A 19,433-nucleotide genomic window follows, 5' to 3' on the forward strand; every position below is an offset into this window, starting at 1 on the left:
CAGGGAGAGAGAATGCTGTAGCAGAGGTGGCGGCTCCCACCGCGGCAGGAACAGCGGAGGTGGTAGAAGAGAGACTCCGGATTTATGGCGGACATAAAGCTGACATGATTTGCTAGAGGACTGGGTGTGAGCCAAAGAAGAGGAATGAAGGATAATGGCCAGTTCGGGCCCAGCAGCCAGAGGATAGGGGTACTGCTTACCACATGGGTAAAGCTGGGGGAGGAGCAGGTTGAGGCAAAGCAGAAGGGTTTTTGTTTGTTTTGGTTTTGTTTTGGTTATTTGTGTTAGTATGTTGTATTCATTATTTATTTATACAATTGCTAGAGACTACCTGAAAGCTAGGAGAGGGAGAAGGCACCCCTCAAAGGGGCACAGTCATGATCCACTTCCTCCTCCTTTATTTCTCCATCCTGCCAGGATTCTGGGCGCACAGGTACATGCACCTGACACGTTTCTCGCCACTGGGGCTGGGATTTGAATTGTGGGTGGCCACGTGGTATTCAGCTCCCTTAAGCACTGGGCCATAGGGCCACCTTGTTTGTTAGTTTTTGTTTTTGTTTTGGAGAGGTTTTTGCTATAGGGCTCATGTGCTCGCCAGACAGAGAGAGACAGAGAGACAGAAAGCGAGAAATCACCCCCCAAGGGGGATGGCCACGCCACAATCCCTTCTCCATTCTCCTCTTGGGATCTTGGGCACACACGCACATGCACCCTGCGTGAGTTTTAAGCCACTGGGTCCGGGACGTGAACCGCAGTCGGCTACATGGGAGTCCAGCGACATAGTCATTACGCCAACTGCTGGTCCCCCTTGTTTGTTAGTTTTAAAGACAGAGTCTCACAATGTTGCTCAGAATGGCTTCAAATTCTCCTGCCTCAGCCTCCCATGAAGATGGAATTAGAGGCACAAGCCCCCACATCTGACTTTGGTGCATGTTAAGTTTGACATGTGATGGAGGCCCACGTGGAGATGTGGGGCAGGTGGTTGGATAAAAGGTGCTGGAGGCAAACTGGTCATCAGCACATTGATGTCCAGCATGTCAATATACCAGCACGTCAATGGTGTCAAAAACTTGGGAGGAAGAACAGTCAGAATGAAAAGAGATCTTAGGGTTGAGGCCTGGGCACTCTTCTACTTAGACCTGGGTGAGGAGAAGGCACACCAAAGAGGTGGCCAAAAAATCAGAGAAGTGGAACATTCCAGGAGCCTAGAGGTCAGCTGTCCAGGAAGGAGAGCTTGATCCGCCGTGCTGAGGGCTAACAGGGCAGAAAGACAACCATAGAGCTTTTTTTTTTTAATTATTTATTTTTATTTTATTTATTTATTCATTCTCTTTTTTTTTTTTTTTTTTTGGGTGGGTTTTTGTATAGAGACTCGCCAGACAGACAGAGACATAGAGACAGAAAGTGAGAAATCACCCCCCAGGGGGGATGGCCACGCCGCAATCCCTTCTCCTCCATTCTCCTCTCGGGATCTTGGTCACGTACGCACACATCCCCGGCGTGAGTTTTAAGCCACTGGGTCCGGGATGCGAACCATGGTCGACTACATGGGAGTCCAGCGACATAGCCATTACGCTAACTGCTGGTTCCCTCATTCATTTATTTTTTAATTTGACCAGAGAGAGACAGGTTGAGAGTGAGAGAAGAAGTGAGAAAGCAAGCCATCAGATTCAGGACTTGAACCCTGGTTGGCCATGTGGGAGTGTCCAGTGCCTTAACCACCATGACACATGCTGGTCCCAACCACAGAGCTTTAACAAGACCATGACAGGGTGACTTCAGTGGTGGGATGGACGCAGAACCTCAGCTGGTCATAATCCCAGTGTCTTAGCTGTTTTTGTGTTGCTATAGCACAATATCTAAGACTGGGTCATTTATAAAGAAAAGAGGTGTGTTTATCCCACAGTCACATGGCTGGGAAGTCCAAGAAATGTGGTGCTGACATCTGCGGGGCTTTTGTGAGGGCCACATGCTGCTTCCCTCATAGCAGAAAAGCAGGACGAGCAGTTAGGGTGAAGAGAGTCCAAATGAGAAGGAACCTCACTTTCTAACAGAAATGCAAGAAAGGAATTAGTCCACCACAAGGGTGGAAATCCCATGATCCAAGTGCCTCCCATTAGGTTCCACTTCCCTTTTTTTTTTTTTAAGAATTATTTATTTATTTGTTTATTAATTAATTTATTTATTTATTTATTTATTTTCACATGAGTTTTGACAGAGAGAGAGCAAGTCACCAGGTCCAGGACTCGAACCGCAGACAGCCATGTGGGAATTCCAGCGCCTTAATCACCATGCCACCTGCTGGCCCCTAGGCTCTGCTTCTTAAATGGTCCAACTCCCAATATTTCCACATAGGGACCAAGTCTCAACCTAAGTTTGGGTAGGAACCCACAAACCGTAACACCCAGTGCCGGGCAACAGGAGCTCTGGCTTTCCTGGTGAGGTGCTGCGTGTGGTTCATTAGATAGCACCCTAACACCAACATTAGCAGCTGCCAAGAAGTCAAGCAAGGAAGACCAAAGACAACCTGCAGAGTTAGAGATGAGCTGCCTGCTGGTGACCACTTGTTGAAAATGTTGGTCTAAAAGGAAGAGAGGTAGGGCAGCTTCTGGGGAAGGTGGGTGGGAGGGGATAGGTTGGGATCAAGGTGTGCTGAAGTGCTGTTGGGAAGGACTGATGGAAGGGAGCAGGTGATGCTCTGGAGACAGGCAGAAACGAGGGAAGGGCAGAGGCAGGCAAGGCCTCCTGCACCTAGTTAAATGGATCAAGCTCCAGCTAGGATGGGAATAGCCGCCCTAGGCCAGGAAAGAGAAAAGGTGAGGTGGCCAGGCAGCTTCCGCCCCATAAGTACCCCGAATATATATACAGCATAAGGCACAAGGCTGGGTGCCAGGGTTTAGATGATTCCACCTCTAGCCCTGCCCCGGAGGAGCATATGGTTACTTGGGAGAGAAAAACAACCAACTGATAAAACTCAACCAATGTAAGTCAACAGTGAATAGAGCTTGTGGAGGAAGGATGGGGTGGTGGAGCACAGAGAAGAAATTGCCCAGCAGAGGGAGCACCACTTGTGCTAGGCTTTAAACATGAGCAGGAGTTTGCTGGGTAGATCGGAAGGCCTCTAGCAGAGACACAGAGGCTTGGAGGTGGGAGGTGGGGGGGAAGGGGAGGGCCATGTGTATCGAGCAAAAGAGCAACCAGGAAGAAGATGGCTGAAAGGAAAAGAGGACTTAAGTCGGTTTGGATGGACCTGAGGGCAGAGGATATAAGGAATGTTTTTTTCTCTTCTTTTTTAATTTGCTAGAGGGTGCACGCACTCACCAGAGACAGACAGAGCGCCAGAAAGTGTCCTCCATGGGGGACAGCTAGGCTGCAATCAGTTCTCCATTTCTCCTTGCAAGATTTTGGGCATAAACCACACATGCCCAGTGCATTTCCAAAGTCATGGGGTCCAGGACTTGAACTGTGCAGCTGGTCATGTAAGACCCACCTTGCCACCTGTTGGCTTTTTTTTTTTTTAATTTGCCAGAGGGTGCATTTTCTTACTGGGAAAAGACAAAGGGAAAGACAGAGAGAGACAGAGAGTGAGAAAGCACCGCCAGGGGCATGGTCACATCACAATCCCATCTCCTTCATTTCTCCCTCCCAAAGGGATCTTGAACACACACATACACACACACATATCCGATGTGTTTCTCAAGCTGCAGGTGCAGGATCTTGCACAGAGGGCCATGTGGGACGCAGATGCCTTAAGCACCAGCCCAGCACAGCTAGGAAAGTTTTTTTTGTTTTTTAAGACAGATTTTTGCTATAGGACGTATGCACTCACCAGAGAGACAGAGAGAAACAGAAAGTGAAAAAACACTCTCCCCCCCACTCTCCTCTCAGGATTTTGGGCATGCATGCACACACACCCAGTGTGATTTTTTTTTTTTTTGGGGGGGAGAGGTTTTTGCTACAGGGTGACAGACAGAGAGAGACAGAGAGACAGAAAGCGAGAAATCACCCCCCAGGGGGGATGGCCATGCCGCAATCCCTTCTCCTGCGTTCTCCTCTCGGGATCTTGGGCACACACACAAGCGCACCCGGCATGAGTTTAAGCCACCGGGTCTGGGATGCGAACTGTGGTCGACTATGTGGGAGTCAAGTGACATAGCCATTATGCTAACTGCTGGCCCCCCAGTGTGAGTTTTAAGTCACTGGATCTGGGGCTTGAACCACTGTCAACTATGTGTGAGTCCAACGACATAACCATTACATCATCTGCTGGTCGCCTGGGAATGTTTTAAGAAGGGGAATGATACGGTTAGGTCTGTGTTCAGTCAGTCTCTCCCTGAGAATGTAGAGAAGTTGGAGAAGGAAAGTGTGACGAAGCTGGGACAGAGTCCAGGCTAGAGATGGCAGGCTAGAGATGGTGATGGTCTTAACAGGGCAGCAGTCCTGGTGATGAGGAGAACTATTTCAGAGCTGTTTGGGAGGCAGGGGGAGATGGAGGAGAGGGTGGGTGGTGCCCAAAGCAGCAGGTTTCGGCCTTGACAGCATCGACAGGCCCAGTTCCCAACACCAGCAGAAATCTCTCCCCAGGCTGACCTATGGGGCAAGGCGCAAGGCAGAAGGATGGATCCTGGGAAAGTCAACTTAGTTGCTGATCTTGGATCTTTTTTTTTTTTTTTGAGAGATTTTCACTGTAGGGCGCGTGCGCTCGCCAGACAGACAGAGAGAGACATAGAGACAGAAAGTGAGAAATCACCCCCCAGGGGGGATGGTCACGCCGCAATCCCTTCTCCTCCATTCTCCTCTCTGGATCTTGGGCACCACGCACACGCGCCCGGCGTGAGTTTTAAGCCACCGGGTCCGGGACACGAACCGCGGTCAACTACGTGGGAATCCAGCGACATAGCCATTACGCTAACTGCTGGTTCCCGCTGATCTTGGATCTTACGGCTCTCTCCAGCACAGTCACACATACACACACAACACACACACACTCATACATACACAGACTACCTGGATTTTGCTTTGGGTTCTGTCCCCTCGCGGTGGACTCTGGGATGAAGCCATTTTGCCCACCGCCTCTGCCCACCGCTGCTGCCCGCCTTGGCCAAGCTCACATCACGCCCGCAGGTGCGTTCAGGAGTCCTGGGGGCAGATGACCTCCATGTACTTGAGCACGCGGAAGCAATACAAGTGGCTGCGCTTCAGTGAGGACTGTCTGTACCTGAACATTTACGCGCCAGTGCGCGCGCGTGGGGACCCTCCGCTGCCAGTGAGTACTGCGCACATTCTCAGCTACCCTCCGTCCTATTCTGCCACCCCGCCGCCCCTCTCAGGCTTCGGCCTTCCTCGCCCAGGTGATGGTCTGGTTCCCGGGAGGGGCCTTCCTCGTCGGCTCCGCTTCCACCTATGAGGGCTCAGAGTTGGCGGCCCGCGAGAAAGTGGTGCTGGTGCTTCTGCAGCACAGGCTTGGCATCCTGGGCTTCCTGAGGTGGGTGGGGCCGGGGACCAGGGGAGGAGCGTCCTCTGGACCCCGGCTCCCGGCGGTGGAAACCCGGTGGAAGGAGAGGGGCGTGGTCTATATGGCAGGATGCGGGGGCATGGCGGGGGCGTGGCAGGGCGGGGCCTGATGCTTGATGAAAGGGGTGGGCGCTCCATGGGGTCTTAGTGGGGCGGTCCTAACTGTAAGGAACCGGGCGTGGCCTGGGACCAGGTCTCAGAGGGGTGAGGCGGGGCTGGGCTGGGTGGAGCCCTCCGCACCCCGACTGTCCAGGCCTGAGACCCTGACCATGGACTCCGCGCGCCCAGCACTGGCGACAGCCAGGCCCGAGGGAACTGGGCGCTGCTGGACCAAGTGGCGGCTCTGCGCTGGGTGCAAGAGAATATCTGGGCTTTTGGCGGAGACCCGGACTGCGTGACTCTGTTTGGCCAGTCGGCAGGAGCCATGTGCATCTCAGGACTGGTGAGTGCGAAGCCCGGACGGATCCAGCATGATGCAGGCCCACAGTGTATCCTCCACTTCACAGACGGATGTGCAGATTTGCCTGTACATGAACTTGCACATCCACAGCCTGTCCTCACCTCTACCAAGGATACTGCCCCTCACAGACGAGGCGTCTGTCCTGTTAAGGGATAGAACTGATGACAAACCCGAGCCCCAGGGGCAGCAATGCCTTGGCTTGGGAAATTCAGCAAATCCAAGGCGAATCACTAGCACTTCCACCTTCCCACCGTCCCCAGAGCTCTATCCCTCAGGAGCAAAGCCTACCATCTGCCCTCTGAGCAGCGCTGAGGCCACGCACTGTGCCTGAAAGTCAAGACTTGGGTTGGAGACACCATTCCTGGTGACCCTTGACCCGGAGGTGCTTGAGTGTGTGGTGTAAAGGCACCCTATGTCGGACACATGGCTGGGAAGTGAGCAGGGATATCACATAAGGCCTCACAGGCCACAAGTTAAGCAACTTTATCCAAAGTGTACTGGAGAATAGGAAAAGACTCTTTCTTTAAAAAAAGGTTTTTGCTATAGGGCGCGTCCGCTCACCAGAAAGACAGAGAGAGACAAAGAGACAGAAAGCAAGAAATCACCTCCCAGGGGGGATGGCCACGCTTCAATCCCTTCTCCTCCATTCTCTCGGGATCTTGGGCACGCACGAACATGTGCATGTGCCTGGCATTAGTTTAAGCCACCGGGTCCGGGACTCGAACTGCAACCAACTACCTGGGAGTCCAGCGATATAGCCATTAGCCAACTGCTGGTCCCAGAAAAGTTTTTTTTTGAAAGAGAGATTTTTGCTATAGGGCACATGTGCTCGCCAGAGAGACAGAGAGACAGAAAGTGAGAAATCACCCCGAGAGGGGGATGGTCACACCGCAATCCCTTCTCTTCCTCCCTCCTCTAGGGATTTTGGGCGTGCACACATACACACACACATGCATCTGACATGAGATTTTTAAGCCACTGGGTCCGGGACTCGAACTGCAACCAACTACCTGGGAGTCCAGCGATATAGCCATTAGCCAACTGCTGGTCCCAGAAAAGTTTTTTTTTTCTTTTGAGAGATTTTCACTGTAGGGCGCGTGCACTCGCCAGACAGACAGAGAAAGACATAGAGACAGAAAACGAGAAATCACCCCCCAGGGGGGATGGTCACGCCACAATCCCTTCTCCTCCATTCTCCTCTCGGGATCTTGGGCACGCACGCACACGCGCCCAGCGTAAGTTTTAAGCCACCAGGTCCGGGACACGAACCACGGTCGACTACGTGGGAGTCCAGCGACATAGCCATTACGCTAACTGCTGGTTCCCTGCATAAGTTTTAAGCCATCAGGTTCAGGACTTGAACTGCAGTTGACTACATGGAAGTCCTGCAACATAACCATTATGCTATCTGTTCATGCAGGAAAAGATTTTAAGCAGGAAGTGATAGAATTGGATGTGCGTGTAGAAATATGGCTTGACCCGCTGTGTAGAACTGGGTTAGAAAGAAGCAGGAGTAGACTTGGAGACTAACTGAGAGGATGGGAGTTGGGGTAGGGCATAATGGGTGCTGGTGCTAAAATAGGGACAGGAAGGAAGGAGTGGAGAGGATGGTGCAGAGTGATGTAGGAGGCCAACTGGCCAGGATGGAGATGCTGGGGTGTGGGAATGAGCAGAATGGATAGGGACGGTCCTGGGGCTGTGTGGGTAGTATAGAGTCAGGGAAGTCACCCAGTTGGGATTGGTTGGAGCAGGTTTGGAGTACATGAATACTGAGGATGGGGCCTAGGATGTAGTTGTTCCTTGAACTTGGGCAATGGAGAGGGGCTAAGAACCATTGGCACAGGTAACTGGGGCAATGGGAACCCTGGGGTCCCTTTAGCATACCCCCCATTTCCAGTCCCACAGCAGAGAGACACCCCTTCCCTATACCAGCAGTCCCCCTCCCACAGTCTCAGATCTCCTCTGGGACCTATTGCACAGACCAGAGGCAGGAAGGTGCCAACTTCAGGTTTATGACTCCAACCCAAAACTCCAGACTCCCTTCCTTCCAGCCACTTGCCTTCCCTGTGTTCCCTCAGGCTACCCAGCCATGGCCAGACCCAAAACACCTCAAGTGACCCTACTTGTGCAGCTCACGGGTGCTTTGCTCTTCACCCCCACAGATGATGTCACCCTTAGCCCGGGGCCTCTTCCATCGGGCCATTTCCCAGAGTGGCACCGCAGCATTGAAAGTCTTCATCACTGCCAATCCACTGAAGGTGGCTGAGGTACGTGCCTCTCTCCCCCATGGCTCTTCAAGGAGGAGTAGGATGGGGACAACCTGAGTACCTCTTCTTTGCTCTACAGAAGATTGCCCGCCTGGCTGGCTGCAGCCACAGCAGCACACAGATCCTGGTAGACTGCCTGAGGGCACAGTCAACGGCTGAGCTGATGCACATATCTAAGAAGATGGTAGGTAGAATGTTCCAGCTGCCTGCCCTGGCTGCCTGTAGGCCACCCTCCCATCCTGGTATCCAGCCACCCATGCCTATTGATAATTGCAGGGACCCTGCCTCAGGAGAAAATGAGAGAATTCCTTTAACTCTCATCCTCTTCTCTCCTCCATAGAGATTCTTCCATTTGAACATCCAGGAAGACCCTCAAGAAGTGAGCAGGCTGCTTCTGCAGTTCGAGTATTTATTGAACACCAACTGTGTGCCAGGCACTCAGGATACTCAAGGAATTACGTATCCCTTCCCTAGTGGAACGGATATCCAGTGGGGAAAGCGAGTAAACCCTATACGTAAATGATTCACTTCCCCTCAAAAATGATAAGTGAACAGCAACAAATGGAGAAGATAGGGGCTCTTCTCATACTGAGAAGGGTGAAATTTCATTCATTTACTTATTTTCATTTTGCCAGAGAGCACATGACTTATCCGAAAGGGACAGGGAGACAAAGAGAGAGGGCGAGGGAGAAAGTGCACCCCATGTCACGTAGTCACACTGCAATCCCATCTCTTGGTTTCTCTGTCCTGTTGGGATTTGTCACATAGGCACATGCGCTCAGGTCTAAGTAGCCTGGTCCTGCCTATCCTGACCCACCCTCTCAGGGGTCAACATGACCAGCCCCACCTGTTTTCCTGTCAACAAGTCCAGCCAGAGCATCCTCTGGAGCCGAGGGTAGGGGGTGGCCTGCTGAGCTGGGTGTAAAAGATTACAGGGGACCCTGAGAGGATATTGAGAAAACTGATCAGAAGTTCCCCTTGCCTTGTAGATTGTGTGGTTCTTAAGCCCCGTGGTGGATGGTGTGGTGTTCCCAGATGACCCTTTGGCACTCCTGACCCAGGGACAGGTTTCACCTGTGCCCTATCTTCTGGGTGTCAACAACCTGGAATTCTGTTGGCTCTTGCCTTATGTAAGTGAGCAGGAGGGGTGCTCACCACAGTGGGGAAGCAGAAGAGCTTGAGGCAGTGCTGGGCCACCAGGCCAGATCCCATTAGACCCTCTGGGAATGACCAAGTGCTTGGGAGCCTCCTGAAGTCCCCCTGCAATAAGACTTGGCTAGGAATAATAGAAGGGGTAAGGAGAAAAGTGTGGTTTTGTGGAGGTTTGGGGGCCCCAAATCCTCAGATCATAGATCAGGTGGATTATAACATCCACATCCAAGCTTCGAAGCAGCTACAAATCCTGGGCCCTCCCTTGCTTCTGAATCAGGGTGGATTCCCTAGCTCAGGTGGGATCCTTTCAGCCTACTTCAGCTCCATCACAGGTGGTAGTGATGGGCAGGAGGGCAGCAGGAAAGTGGGAGAGGATCATGGGACCTTCCTGGGTTGTGGGCTCTGAGAACTCGCCATTTGCATGGCAAGACCTGTGGGGCCTGGTGTAGCTCTGGCCAGAATCCCTCCTAATGCTCAGGCCTAACCCACACCTGGGTCTTTGTCTTGTGAACAGATTATGAAGTTCCCACTAAACCAGCACATGATGAAAAAAGAAACCATTGCCAAGCTGATCTGGAATACCAGCACCCTGTTGGTGAGGGGCCCTGTTGTCAGGGGTGCTCAGTTTGGACAGAGCTGACGCCTTTTGTACCCAGTAGCTTCTCTTTGTAAGGGACTCCCAGTCAGGGAAGGGGTCTTCCTTAAAGGAAATGGAGTTTGGCATAGGCTTAAATGGCTGCTGATGGGCAAGGTCCCCCTGGCATCCTTAGGTTAATGGGAGACGGTTCTTATATACTAAAAACAGGGGTAAGAATCATCAGACAGAATCAGCAGGTGGCATGGTGGTTGGGAGGCTGGATCCCACATGACCAACTGCATGGTTCAAGTCCTAGACCCAGTGGCTTGAAAGATGCACCCGGCACATTTGGTGTGTGCCCAAAGTCCCAAGGGGCGAATGGAGAAGGGGGCAACTACAGTACAGCCATCCTCCCTGGGGGTGATTTCTTGCTTTCCATCTCTCTGTCTGTTCAGCTCTCTGCGGCAAGCGCATGTGCCCTAAAGCAAGAAAAAAATTAAAAAAGAATCAGCAGAGAGGGAGATCTTCTCAGGAAGCTCCGCCTTTCCCCCTCCCCCAGGCTAGAAACTCCTGGAGGGCTAAACCTGGGTCCAGGTCACTGGCGTGCCCATCTCAAGATCAGCTAGCACCATAGTCTCAGGGTGGGTGTGGCCTTCCTGCTTAGAATATCACCAAGGAGCAGCTACCACTCGTGATGGAGGAGTACATGGGCAACGTCACTGAGCAGGACTGGAAGATGTTACGAAACCGTGTGATGGACCTCGGTGCAGACGCTACCTTTGTGTACATCACACTGCAGACTGCCCGCTACCACCGAGGTACATGCCACAAGTGGCCACACCAGTACTGTTCACCTCCAGCTGTGCTGCTTACCCATGGGACATGCCAGCGGCTCACTCAGCCTCTCTGCCCTTCTGGGCTGGCGTAGGATTTCAAGATATCACAGAGAACAACATGCTGTCAACCAGAAGAGAGGACAGGCTGCTCCTCAGGGTCAAGGGCAGGACCTCGGCCAGCCCAGAGGACAGAGCCTAAGTGGTCAGAGAAGGCTTCCTGGCTAAGAGGACCACCTTAGGGTCATGGTCAAAGTCCTGCTTAAGCTGACTGGAGCTTGGCAAACGTGGCTGAGAGGTCAAAGGTAGGGTTGAGAGGGCCAACACTAAAGACTTAAATGCTAAGCCAAGCAAGGAAGGTTTGAAGAAGGAAACTGGAGGCTTCCAGGATCCTTACACAATCCTCTGATTTATGGTTTAGCACCCCTGGTCTGCAGATGAGAAGTTGCAGCTCAGAGGTTAAGTGACTTTCCGAAGGTCACACAGCTACAGTGTAGTGCAGATAGGCTTCAAATCCACTCCCTTGATTCTGGAGGGAGCAGGATACAGGTGGGTGAAATGCGTGGGGTGGATAGAAAGCCTGAGCTCAGACTTTTCCTCCAACCTTTTCCATTCTTCCTAATCGTAGATGCTGGCCTTCCTGTCTACCTGTACGAGTTTGAGCACCACGCTCCCAGTGGTATAATCATCAAACCCTGCCCTGATGGGGCAGACCACGGAGATGAGATCCACTTCCTCTTCGGGAGCCCCTTCTCCAAAGGTGCAAAAACCCCACCTGACACCCCCAGTGGGTATCTATTCTCCCCACCTTTTATGCAGACCTGCCTTGGCTGGTCACAGGGACTAGCCAGTTCCTAGTCTGGGATGCTCTTCTGAACAAGTCTTCTGCCATCGAGGCAATGCCAGAAGGAGCAGGTGCAGGTGTGACGGCAGCACATTTGGCCCTGTCCCCAATGCCATATCTCGTTCTACCCCAGGCCCTTCCACAAGCGAGGAGAAGGCACTCAGCCTCCGGATGATGAGATACTGGGCCAACTTTGCCCGCACAGGGTGAGTCTAGTCCCCTGACACGTCTGGACAGTCTCCCTGCCCAGACTAGGCCTGATGGCAGCTGCTCATATACTTGCCCCTGCATGTCCTACATGGACCACACAGTCAGCCTGACCAGAGTGTCCCTTCCCCTTCGCCTTTTCCCAGCCAGTCATGGGATCCTAAATATCTGTGTCCTGCGACCTGCCCTGGTCTTTTGCTCAAGCATTCCGCAATCATTTGCCGATGTTCCCACCCTAGTACTGGGAACTGGGTTTCAAGGATGTCGCAGACATAAGCCCCATCCTCCAGCAGCTCAGTGAACACACACAAAATTACACTTGAGAGCTGTACTGACGGGAGGCAGGACAGGGAAACAAGGCACTTGGAGAGCATAGAGGAGGTGTCTCAGCCAGCCTAGTGGGCAGGGTAGGCTTCCTGGAGGAAGGATCATCTGAGCTGAGCTTTGGCCACCTTGTGACTGTTTTCTGTCTCTGCATTCTCTCCTTTCCATCTATCCTCCTTATGAGGGTCTTTCTCAAATACCATCTGACCCAATCGCTTACCTGCTTAAAATGCTTCATCTTTGGGACCAGCAGTTGGCGTAATGGCTATGTCGCTGGGCTCCCATGTAGTTGACTATGGTTCAATTCCTGGACCCGGTGGCTTAAACTCTTGTCAGGTGCATGTGCGTGCGTGCCCAGGATCCCGAGAGGAGAATGGAGGAGAAGGGATTGTGGCGTGGCCATCCCCCCTGGGGGGTGATTTCTCGCTTTCTATCTTTCTGTCTCTCTCTGTCTTTCTGGTGAGTGCACATGTCCTACAGCAAAAACCTCTCCCCCCCAAAAAAAAACCTTCATCTTCAAACTCCCTCTGCCCTCACAATAAAGTCCCAGCCTCTTACTTGGCCTAGCATCAAGGTCTTTCAAAATCTTTCCATGTCATCTCTTTTCTAAATCCATCACTTTCACATATGCCCTGTTCTTATCTGACCCTATTGTTGTGCTTGCTTTAAAAGCCCTGGTTTTTGGGACCAGCAGTTAGCGTAATGGCTATGTTGCTGAACTCCCATGTAGTCAAGCGCGGTTCGAGTCCCAGACCCAGTGGCTTAAACTCATGCCGGGTGCATGTGTGTGCGTGCCCAAGATCCCGAGAGGAGAATGGAGGAGAAGGGGTTGCGGTGTGGCCATCCACCCTGGGGGGGGGGTGATTTCTCACTTTCTGTCTTTCTGTCTCTCTCTGTCTTTCTGGCGAGCACATGTGCCCTATAACAAAAAACTCTCAAAAAATAAATAAATAAATAAATAAAGCCCTGGTTTTTCATACCTCTAAACCTAGCACATGCTGTTCCCTCTATCTGAAAACCACTCCCCTCCCCACACACACTTTCTTACTCTTTCTTTTTCTTTTCTTTTCTTTTTTTTTTTTTTAGTTTTGCAATAGGACATGTGCACTCACCAGAGAGACATAGAGAGAAAAACGTAAGAAATCACCCCCCAGGGAGGAAGACCACACCACAATTCCTTCTGCTCCATTCTCCTCTTAGGATTTTGGGCATGCACACACACGGACTTGGCATGATTTTTCAAGCCACTGAGTATAGGACCCAAACAGTGTTGTTGGCCATGTGGGATCCAGCCCTTAACCTCCACACCATCTGCTGGCTCCTCTGACTCTTTTTTTTTTTATTTTAAGTTTATTTATTTAATGAGAGAAAGAAACGGAGAGTGAGACAGAGACGGGCCCCCTGTCCTTACAACACAGCCCACCTACAGTCTCAGTTGGCCTGGATCATAGGCACACGCATACACCCCGTGTGTTCAGGGAGGTACCAGGATGCAAACCCAGGACCCTCCCTGTTTGGGTCCAGATGCATTATCACTGTACCACTGTCTGGCCACTTTCCTGCTCTTTGTTAAAGACCTTTCTAAATATTTCCTCTTTAAAGTCCTGTTGGACTCCCACTCCCAAGGGGAAGATAATGGAGGGAAGGGTGAGAGAATGAGGCAGGATGAAGAGCAACATGAATAATCCTTTCTTCTCCCTCCTGGGCAGAAACCCCAACGGTGAGAATCTGCCCTTCTGGCCACGCTATGACGAGGATGAAAAGTACCTGCAGCTGGATTTTACCACGAGAGTGGGTACAAAGCTCAGGGAGGAGAAGATGGACTTTTGGGTGAAACTGCGCCAGTCTTGAAGAGCTAAGAAGTGGAGGCAATTCTGGTGGCTATGGAGGACAGAGCCAAAAGGCTTGTTCCACCACCACCCAGACCTTGGAGGACTGGCCATGGGCATCTAGGGACAAGATCTTGCCCACTCAATCTAGGAGCTGCAGGAATTCCCTACTGCCACCAGACCAGAGCTGGGGCCTTAGCCTGATGTTTGGAGCCTTGTACCACCTTCTCTAGCTTGGCATCTCATGGTGCCCCCCCTACTTTACCATCTTCATTAGGTTAGGCCAGGCCCTTTCACCACCACTCTATGTCCAGCTCCCCCCTCCCCCCAGCCTCAGGATGACCGCATCTCTCCCACTTTCCAAGACCTACTTACAACCCCTTCTAACAGGAAGTCCACCTGGGTTGTCACTGCCCTATCATTGCACCAGCTTGTCCTTTACTGTCCATGCTGTTCAAACCCATGCCTGTTGACAGTGGCTGTGAGGCACTAGGGAGATTATTCTGACATGGAGCAAAGCTTCAATAGCTTGAGATCTTCTCCCCCAGCCACATCCATCTCCCCCAGGGCCCTTCCGAAGCCTGCACCCAGGAGATTTCCTCTATAAAGATATTTTGACTTGATCTGAATTTCCCCATTTGCAAAGAGTTGGGTGGGAGGGGAGGTTTCTCATTCTGAGACCTTGGCTGTACCTACGATGCTACATGCAGTCTAAGGGAGCTGCAGCAAAGCGTCTGCGCTGCAGAATACAAGGCTTTTTTTCTTCACAGACTCAAGAGCACTCCATCAGGATAGCCACATCAGGATAGCCACATCTCACGTGCCCCTGTCCATCCATTTAGGTCTTTATGCTGCAACCAGATGCCTCACACTCTGGCTTTCCTGCAACCCAACCAGAGCACATTCCAGCCTGTCCCACAGTTTTTGTTTGGCTGTTTATGTGTTTTTCTTTTTGGTGGTAAAATATACATAATGGGGTCTGCTTCATATCCTTGTGGTAAAAAGAAGCTGGATCCCACACAGTGAACTATGGTTCAAGCCCTGGCCCCAGGAGGCTTGAAAAACATGCCAGGTGTGTGTATGTGCATGCCCCAAATCCTGATGGATTGGGTAAATGGAGAAGGGATTGTAGCGTGACCACACCTCATTTGGGGGTGCTTTCTCTCTCTCCCCCAGCAATTAAAAAATTAAAATATACATACCATAAAATTTATCATTTTGATGATTTTTAAGCGTCCAGTTCAATGGCATTATGTGCATTCACATCGTGGTGTAACCATCACCACTATCCATCTCCAGAACTTTTTCAGCACCCCAAATTGAAACTTTGTATCCATTAAACACTCCCCAAGCCCCTGATAACCACTGTTTTATTTTCTCTCTCTGAATTTGACTCTTCCAAGTACCACATATGAGTGCAATCATATCCCTTTATGTCTGGCTTGTTTCACTTAGTTTAATGTCTCCAGGGTTCATCCATGTTGTAGCATGTATCGGAATTTCATTCCTTTTATCACTTTTTGGCCTTTTGACTGAGATCAAGTATAGAATTTTATTCCTTTCTTTTTTTTTTTTTTTTTTTGGTAGAGGTTTTGCCTTTGGATGTGTGCACTTGCAGGAGAAAGGAAAACAGACACTGAGAAGGAGAGTGAGAAATCACCTCTTCCAAGGAGAAGGCCTTACCACAATCCCTTCCCCATTCTCCTATCGGGATCTTGGGCACGCATGCACACATACAAGCATGAGTCTTGAGCCACCAGAATTCAAAGTGTGGTTGGCCGTGTGGTAGTCCAACACCATAACTGCTATGCCATCTGCTGGTCCCATGAGCTTCATTTCTTTTTAAGGCTGAATAAGATTCCACTGTGGGCTGGATGACCATGGTTTGAGTCCCAGACCTGGTGACTTGCTTTCTCATTTTATCTCTCTCTCTGTCTCTCTCTGGTCAAATTTAAAAAACATATTAAATAAAATAATCCTATATATGTGTGTATGCGTGTGTGTGTGTGTATTTCATCATATACCAGTGCTTCAAAAAGTTCGTGGATGAGCCAGCCAAGGAGTTCAGGAGTTAAGTGTTGTGTATAGGAAGGCAGATCCCACATGGCCAACTGCAGTTGGAATCTGGGCCCCTGTTGTGGGAGGCTGCGTACCAGCGAGTCTGCCGAGGCCATTTTCATGAGTCTCTTACTATTGCCATCTTAGGCTCAGAGAGCAAACAATTACACAATGACAAAGGCCATGATTGGCTCCCCTTCAAAACCTCACCTTCAAAAGCATACTCTGATTGGCCACTTCCCATGGCGCTCACCCATTGGTGAGCTTAGAATCCCTCAGATTTGCATATCCGGCACCTCATGATTGGTCCACGAAAGCAACCAATCATAACCTACCTTTTACAATCCTTCATTTAACCAATCACCACCCACAAACATGTATATAACCACGATCCCTGGCCCACAATAAACTGAGGACCCTGAAGAGTTGTAACACTGTGTCATCCCTGTGTTACACTCACTCCTTCCCTCAAGAAACCTATTCAACTGTCCTGCTGGTCGGGACACCCTGTGTCTTGAAAAACATGTTGGGCATGTGTATATATATGCTCCAAATCCTGACAGGGTGGAGAAGTAGAGGAGAAAGGATTGCAGTGTGACCATATCCCATTGGTGGGTGCTTTCTCCCTCTGTTTCTGGCAAGCACATGTGTTCTCTGGCAATCAAGAAAAATAAGTTCACTGAAAATGTAAGTGAAGTTCTTTTTTTGGTATAAGTTTTTTAAAAATGCATGCACAAGTTTTTAAAAATTTATAATTATTTTAAAATTTACTGTAGAGTACATGTGCTCACTAGAGAGATACAGAGAGAGACAGACAGAGAGAGAGAAAGTGAGAAAGCAAGCCACCAGGTCCGGGACTTGAACCACAGTTGGTCATGTGTGAGTCCAGCACCTTAACCACCATGCTACCTGCTGGCCCCACAAGGTTTTTATTATTATTATTATTTATTAAATTGTATTTGTTGCTATTATTATTATTAATTTGACTAGAGAGAGACAGATAGGGGAAGAGAAAACAAGCCACCAGGTCTGGGACTCGAACCATGGTCAGCCATGTGGGAGTCCAGCACCTTAACTACCATGCTACCTGCAGGCCTTACAAGTTTTTAATAATACACATTTTCCATGACATTTTTGAAGAATCTCTCATATGTATAGACCACATTTTGCCTTCCCATTTATTCACTGAGGGGCATTGAGTGGCTTCCATCTTTGGCTGGTATGGATAATGTTGCTATAAACATTGTAGAGTGTCCCACAGGTTTTATGTCCCAACTACAGTGCTCACTCAGCCCTTTATTCCTAGGGGTTCTTGAGTCTGGGGTAACTGGAATCTGCAGAGCCCTGTGGAATGAAGGAAACCCAACCCTCCATACTCCAGCATCTAAGTTCCAAAAGCAAAGGGATGGGGGCCAGGGGAGGACCTTTCAAGCCAACAATTATCTTTACCACAACACTGTCACATAGATATTATTATCCTTATTTCACAGATGAGGAAACTGAGGTACAGAGACATAAAAACCTTGCCTAAAGTCATGCACTAGTGGTGGCTGTTTGAGAACTTGATTTAGACCACTTCCATGCAGACTCGGAGCGATTCCCGAGGAAGGGAGCCCCCCGAGTTATTGTGGCAGCTCTTCTCTCAGGGAAGGTACAGCCAGCAGAATGACCCTGCCTGCTTGTAACCACGGGGTAGGCAACCAAACAGCTACTCAGCAGCGGGAGCCCAAATAAGGTCTGGAGTGCCACCCCCTGGAAGGTGGTCCTTGGCAGCCCGTGCAGAACCCAGAGAAGTGAGGTCCGGCTGGGTCCAATTCATCCCAGGGCCTCTAGGCCATTCGGACCTGGAGGTCGTGGGGTATTCACCCTGTGGCCTGATTCTGAGGCTTCCTCATTTCTCCCCTGACTGACTCTCTCATTGACCAAACTCTGCCCCTCCTCCCCTGAACTCTTTTATGGGGCCTGGCTAGGCTTACATGTTTGTCTCTATCTTGTCCAATTTCAGCAAGAATCCTTCTAAGTCATTTAACCAGCACCCTCAATATCTGATCACCTACCACATTTAATTGGGCTCCTTAGCCTCCACCATCCCCTAGGTGTCATTGTATCACTGACCTTCCTTCAGCAAGAATCCTGTGGGGGACCAGTAGGTGGTGCCGTGGTTAAGGTGTTGGACACTCCCACATGGCCTGATTAACCATAGTTCAAGTCCCAGATCTGGAGGCTTCCTTTCTCACTTTCTCTCTCTCTCTCTCCCTCTGTGCATGCATGTGTGTGTGTGTGAGTGAGAGAGAGAGAGAGACTCTGGTCAAATTAAAATAAAAATTAATAAATAAAATAAAATAAATAATTCTTTTTAAAAAAGAATTCTGTGGGATGGGCTTAGCCAGAATCTCTCCCCTTACCCTTGAGGTTTCCGCTTAGTAATTGCCCATCTGCAGACTCACCAGGTTCCTTGTCCACACCCACTGCAGTGGTCCCGGTGCCTAACTCCAGGGCCCTGGATAGTCTGCCTTACCCAGCTTCACAAGGGTCTTCTTTAACATGCCTCCTCTCTCAAACAGGTCTGGGGAAGGAAGCTTCCCCAAACAGCCCTCTGCCCAGAGGCCCTGCACCCCCCAATTATAGGAAGTGCACTTGAGCTAGAGCCAGGGCTCTGGCAGGGTCCAGCCTGGCTGTGGCAGATGTGATAGGCCTAAAGGACTCTGGGGAAACCTGAGGATGTTCCCTTGGAATTGGAGCCTGGAAGAACTCCAGTGGGTGGTCTAGAGAGTGAACAGCCTGGGTACCCTCCAGTCCCAGCTCTGCACCCTTTCCATGCACCCCAGAGGTGCCCTTCTTCCTGTCAGCTCCTCCTCGGGATGCACTGTTGGATGAGGGCTACCGACTGCCCGGTGTCCACCTAGAATTCTCCACTCAGGTCCCCCACGGCCCATCCAGGGTCTTTCCTAAAGCCACTGCCAGGCCTAACCTGTGAGGGGCCATTTTCAGAACTGACTGGATCTTGGGGAAAGCCTCCAGGACACTTCTGTGGCGCCCTCGCTCCTCCTTGCCCCTCGTTGCACCCAACTGAGCCTTACCCTGGCTTTCCAGCACCACCGCCAGGACGAAGGGTTAGGGTGCAAAGCTCGCCCCGGCACAGCGCCCGCACGACCTCCGCCCACGCCATCGCCCTGCTGGTGCGGAGCCTGGCTCCCGACGCCGGAAGCGGCGCCCCCTCTTCTGCCCCAAACTCCTCCACCTTTCACCCACCGAAGCAGCAATTACCGGCCGAGGCGGCTGGGCAAGGCCCAATTAGTGCGGGAGACGCGGCCCCTCGGCTGGGCGCTGGCTGACCGCAGCCCCCGCAGTGCTGCCGCCGCCGCCTC

The 19,433-nt window shown here is 50.9% G+C and overlaps 1 protein-coding gene across 3 annotated transcripts in view; it reads left to right on the forward strand.

Moving 5' to 3' along the window:
• Positions 1–15,058, forward strand: part of CES4A (carboxylesterase 4A) — a 22,500-nt gene extending 7,442 nt beyond the window's left edge. Inside the window, exons 3-14 of one of the 3 annotated variants that reach the window (XM_006155580.2) lie at positions 5,125–5,266; positions 5,352–5,485; positions 5,803–5,956; positions 8,137–8,241; positions 8,321–8,425; positions 8,582–8,620; positions 9,231–9,371; positions 9,908–9,988; positions 10,635–10,788; positions 11,432–11,563; positions 11,781–11,853; positions 13,888–15,058. In XM_006155580.2, coding sequence (XP_006155642.1) covers positions 5,125–5,266; positions 5,352–5,485; positions 5,803–5,956; positions 8,137–8,241; positions 8,321–8,425; positions 8,582–8,620; positions 9,231–9,371; positions 9,908–9,988; positions 10,635–10,788; positions 11,432–11,563; positions 11,781–11,853; positions 13,888–14,029 — 1,402 coding nt within the window. In that variant the 3' untranslated portion in view covers positions 14,030–15,058. Of the gene's footprint in view, positions 1–5,124; positions 5,267–5,351; positions 5,497–5,801; positions 5,957–8,136; positions 8,242–8,320; positions 8,426–8,581; positions 8,621–9,230; positions 9,372–9,907; positions 9,989–10,634; positions 10,789–11,431; positions 11,564–11,780; positions 11,854–13,887 lie in introns of those variants that run through there. The other 2 variants (XM_006155578.2, XM_006155579.2) reach the window with 2 other exon arrangements.
• The last annotated feature ends 4,375 nt before the right edge of the window (positions 15,059–19,433 follow it).

This window comes from Tupaia chinensis, unplaced genomic scaffold, assembly GCF_000334495.1.
Source record: "Tupaia chinensis unplaced genomic scaffold, TupChi_1.0 Scaffold000463_1, whole genome shotgun sequence".
Lineage (NCBI taxonomy): Eukaryota > Metazoa > Chordata > Mammalia > Scandentia > Tupaiidae > Tupaia > Tupaia belangeri.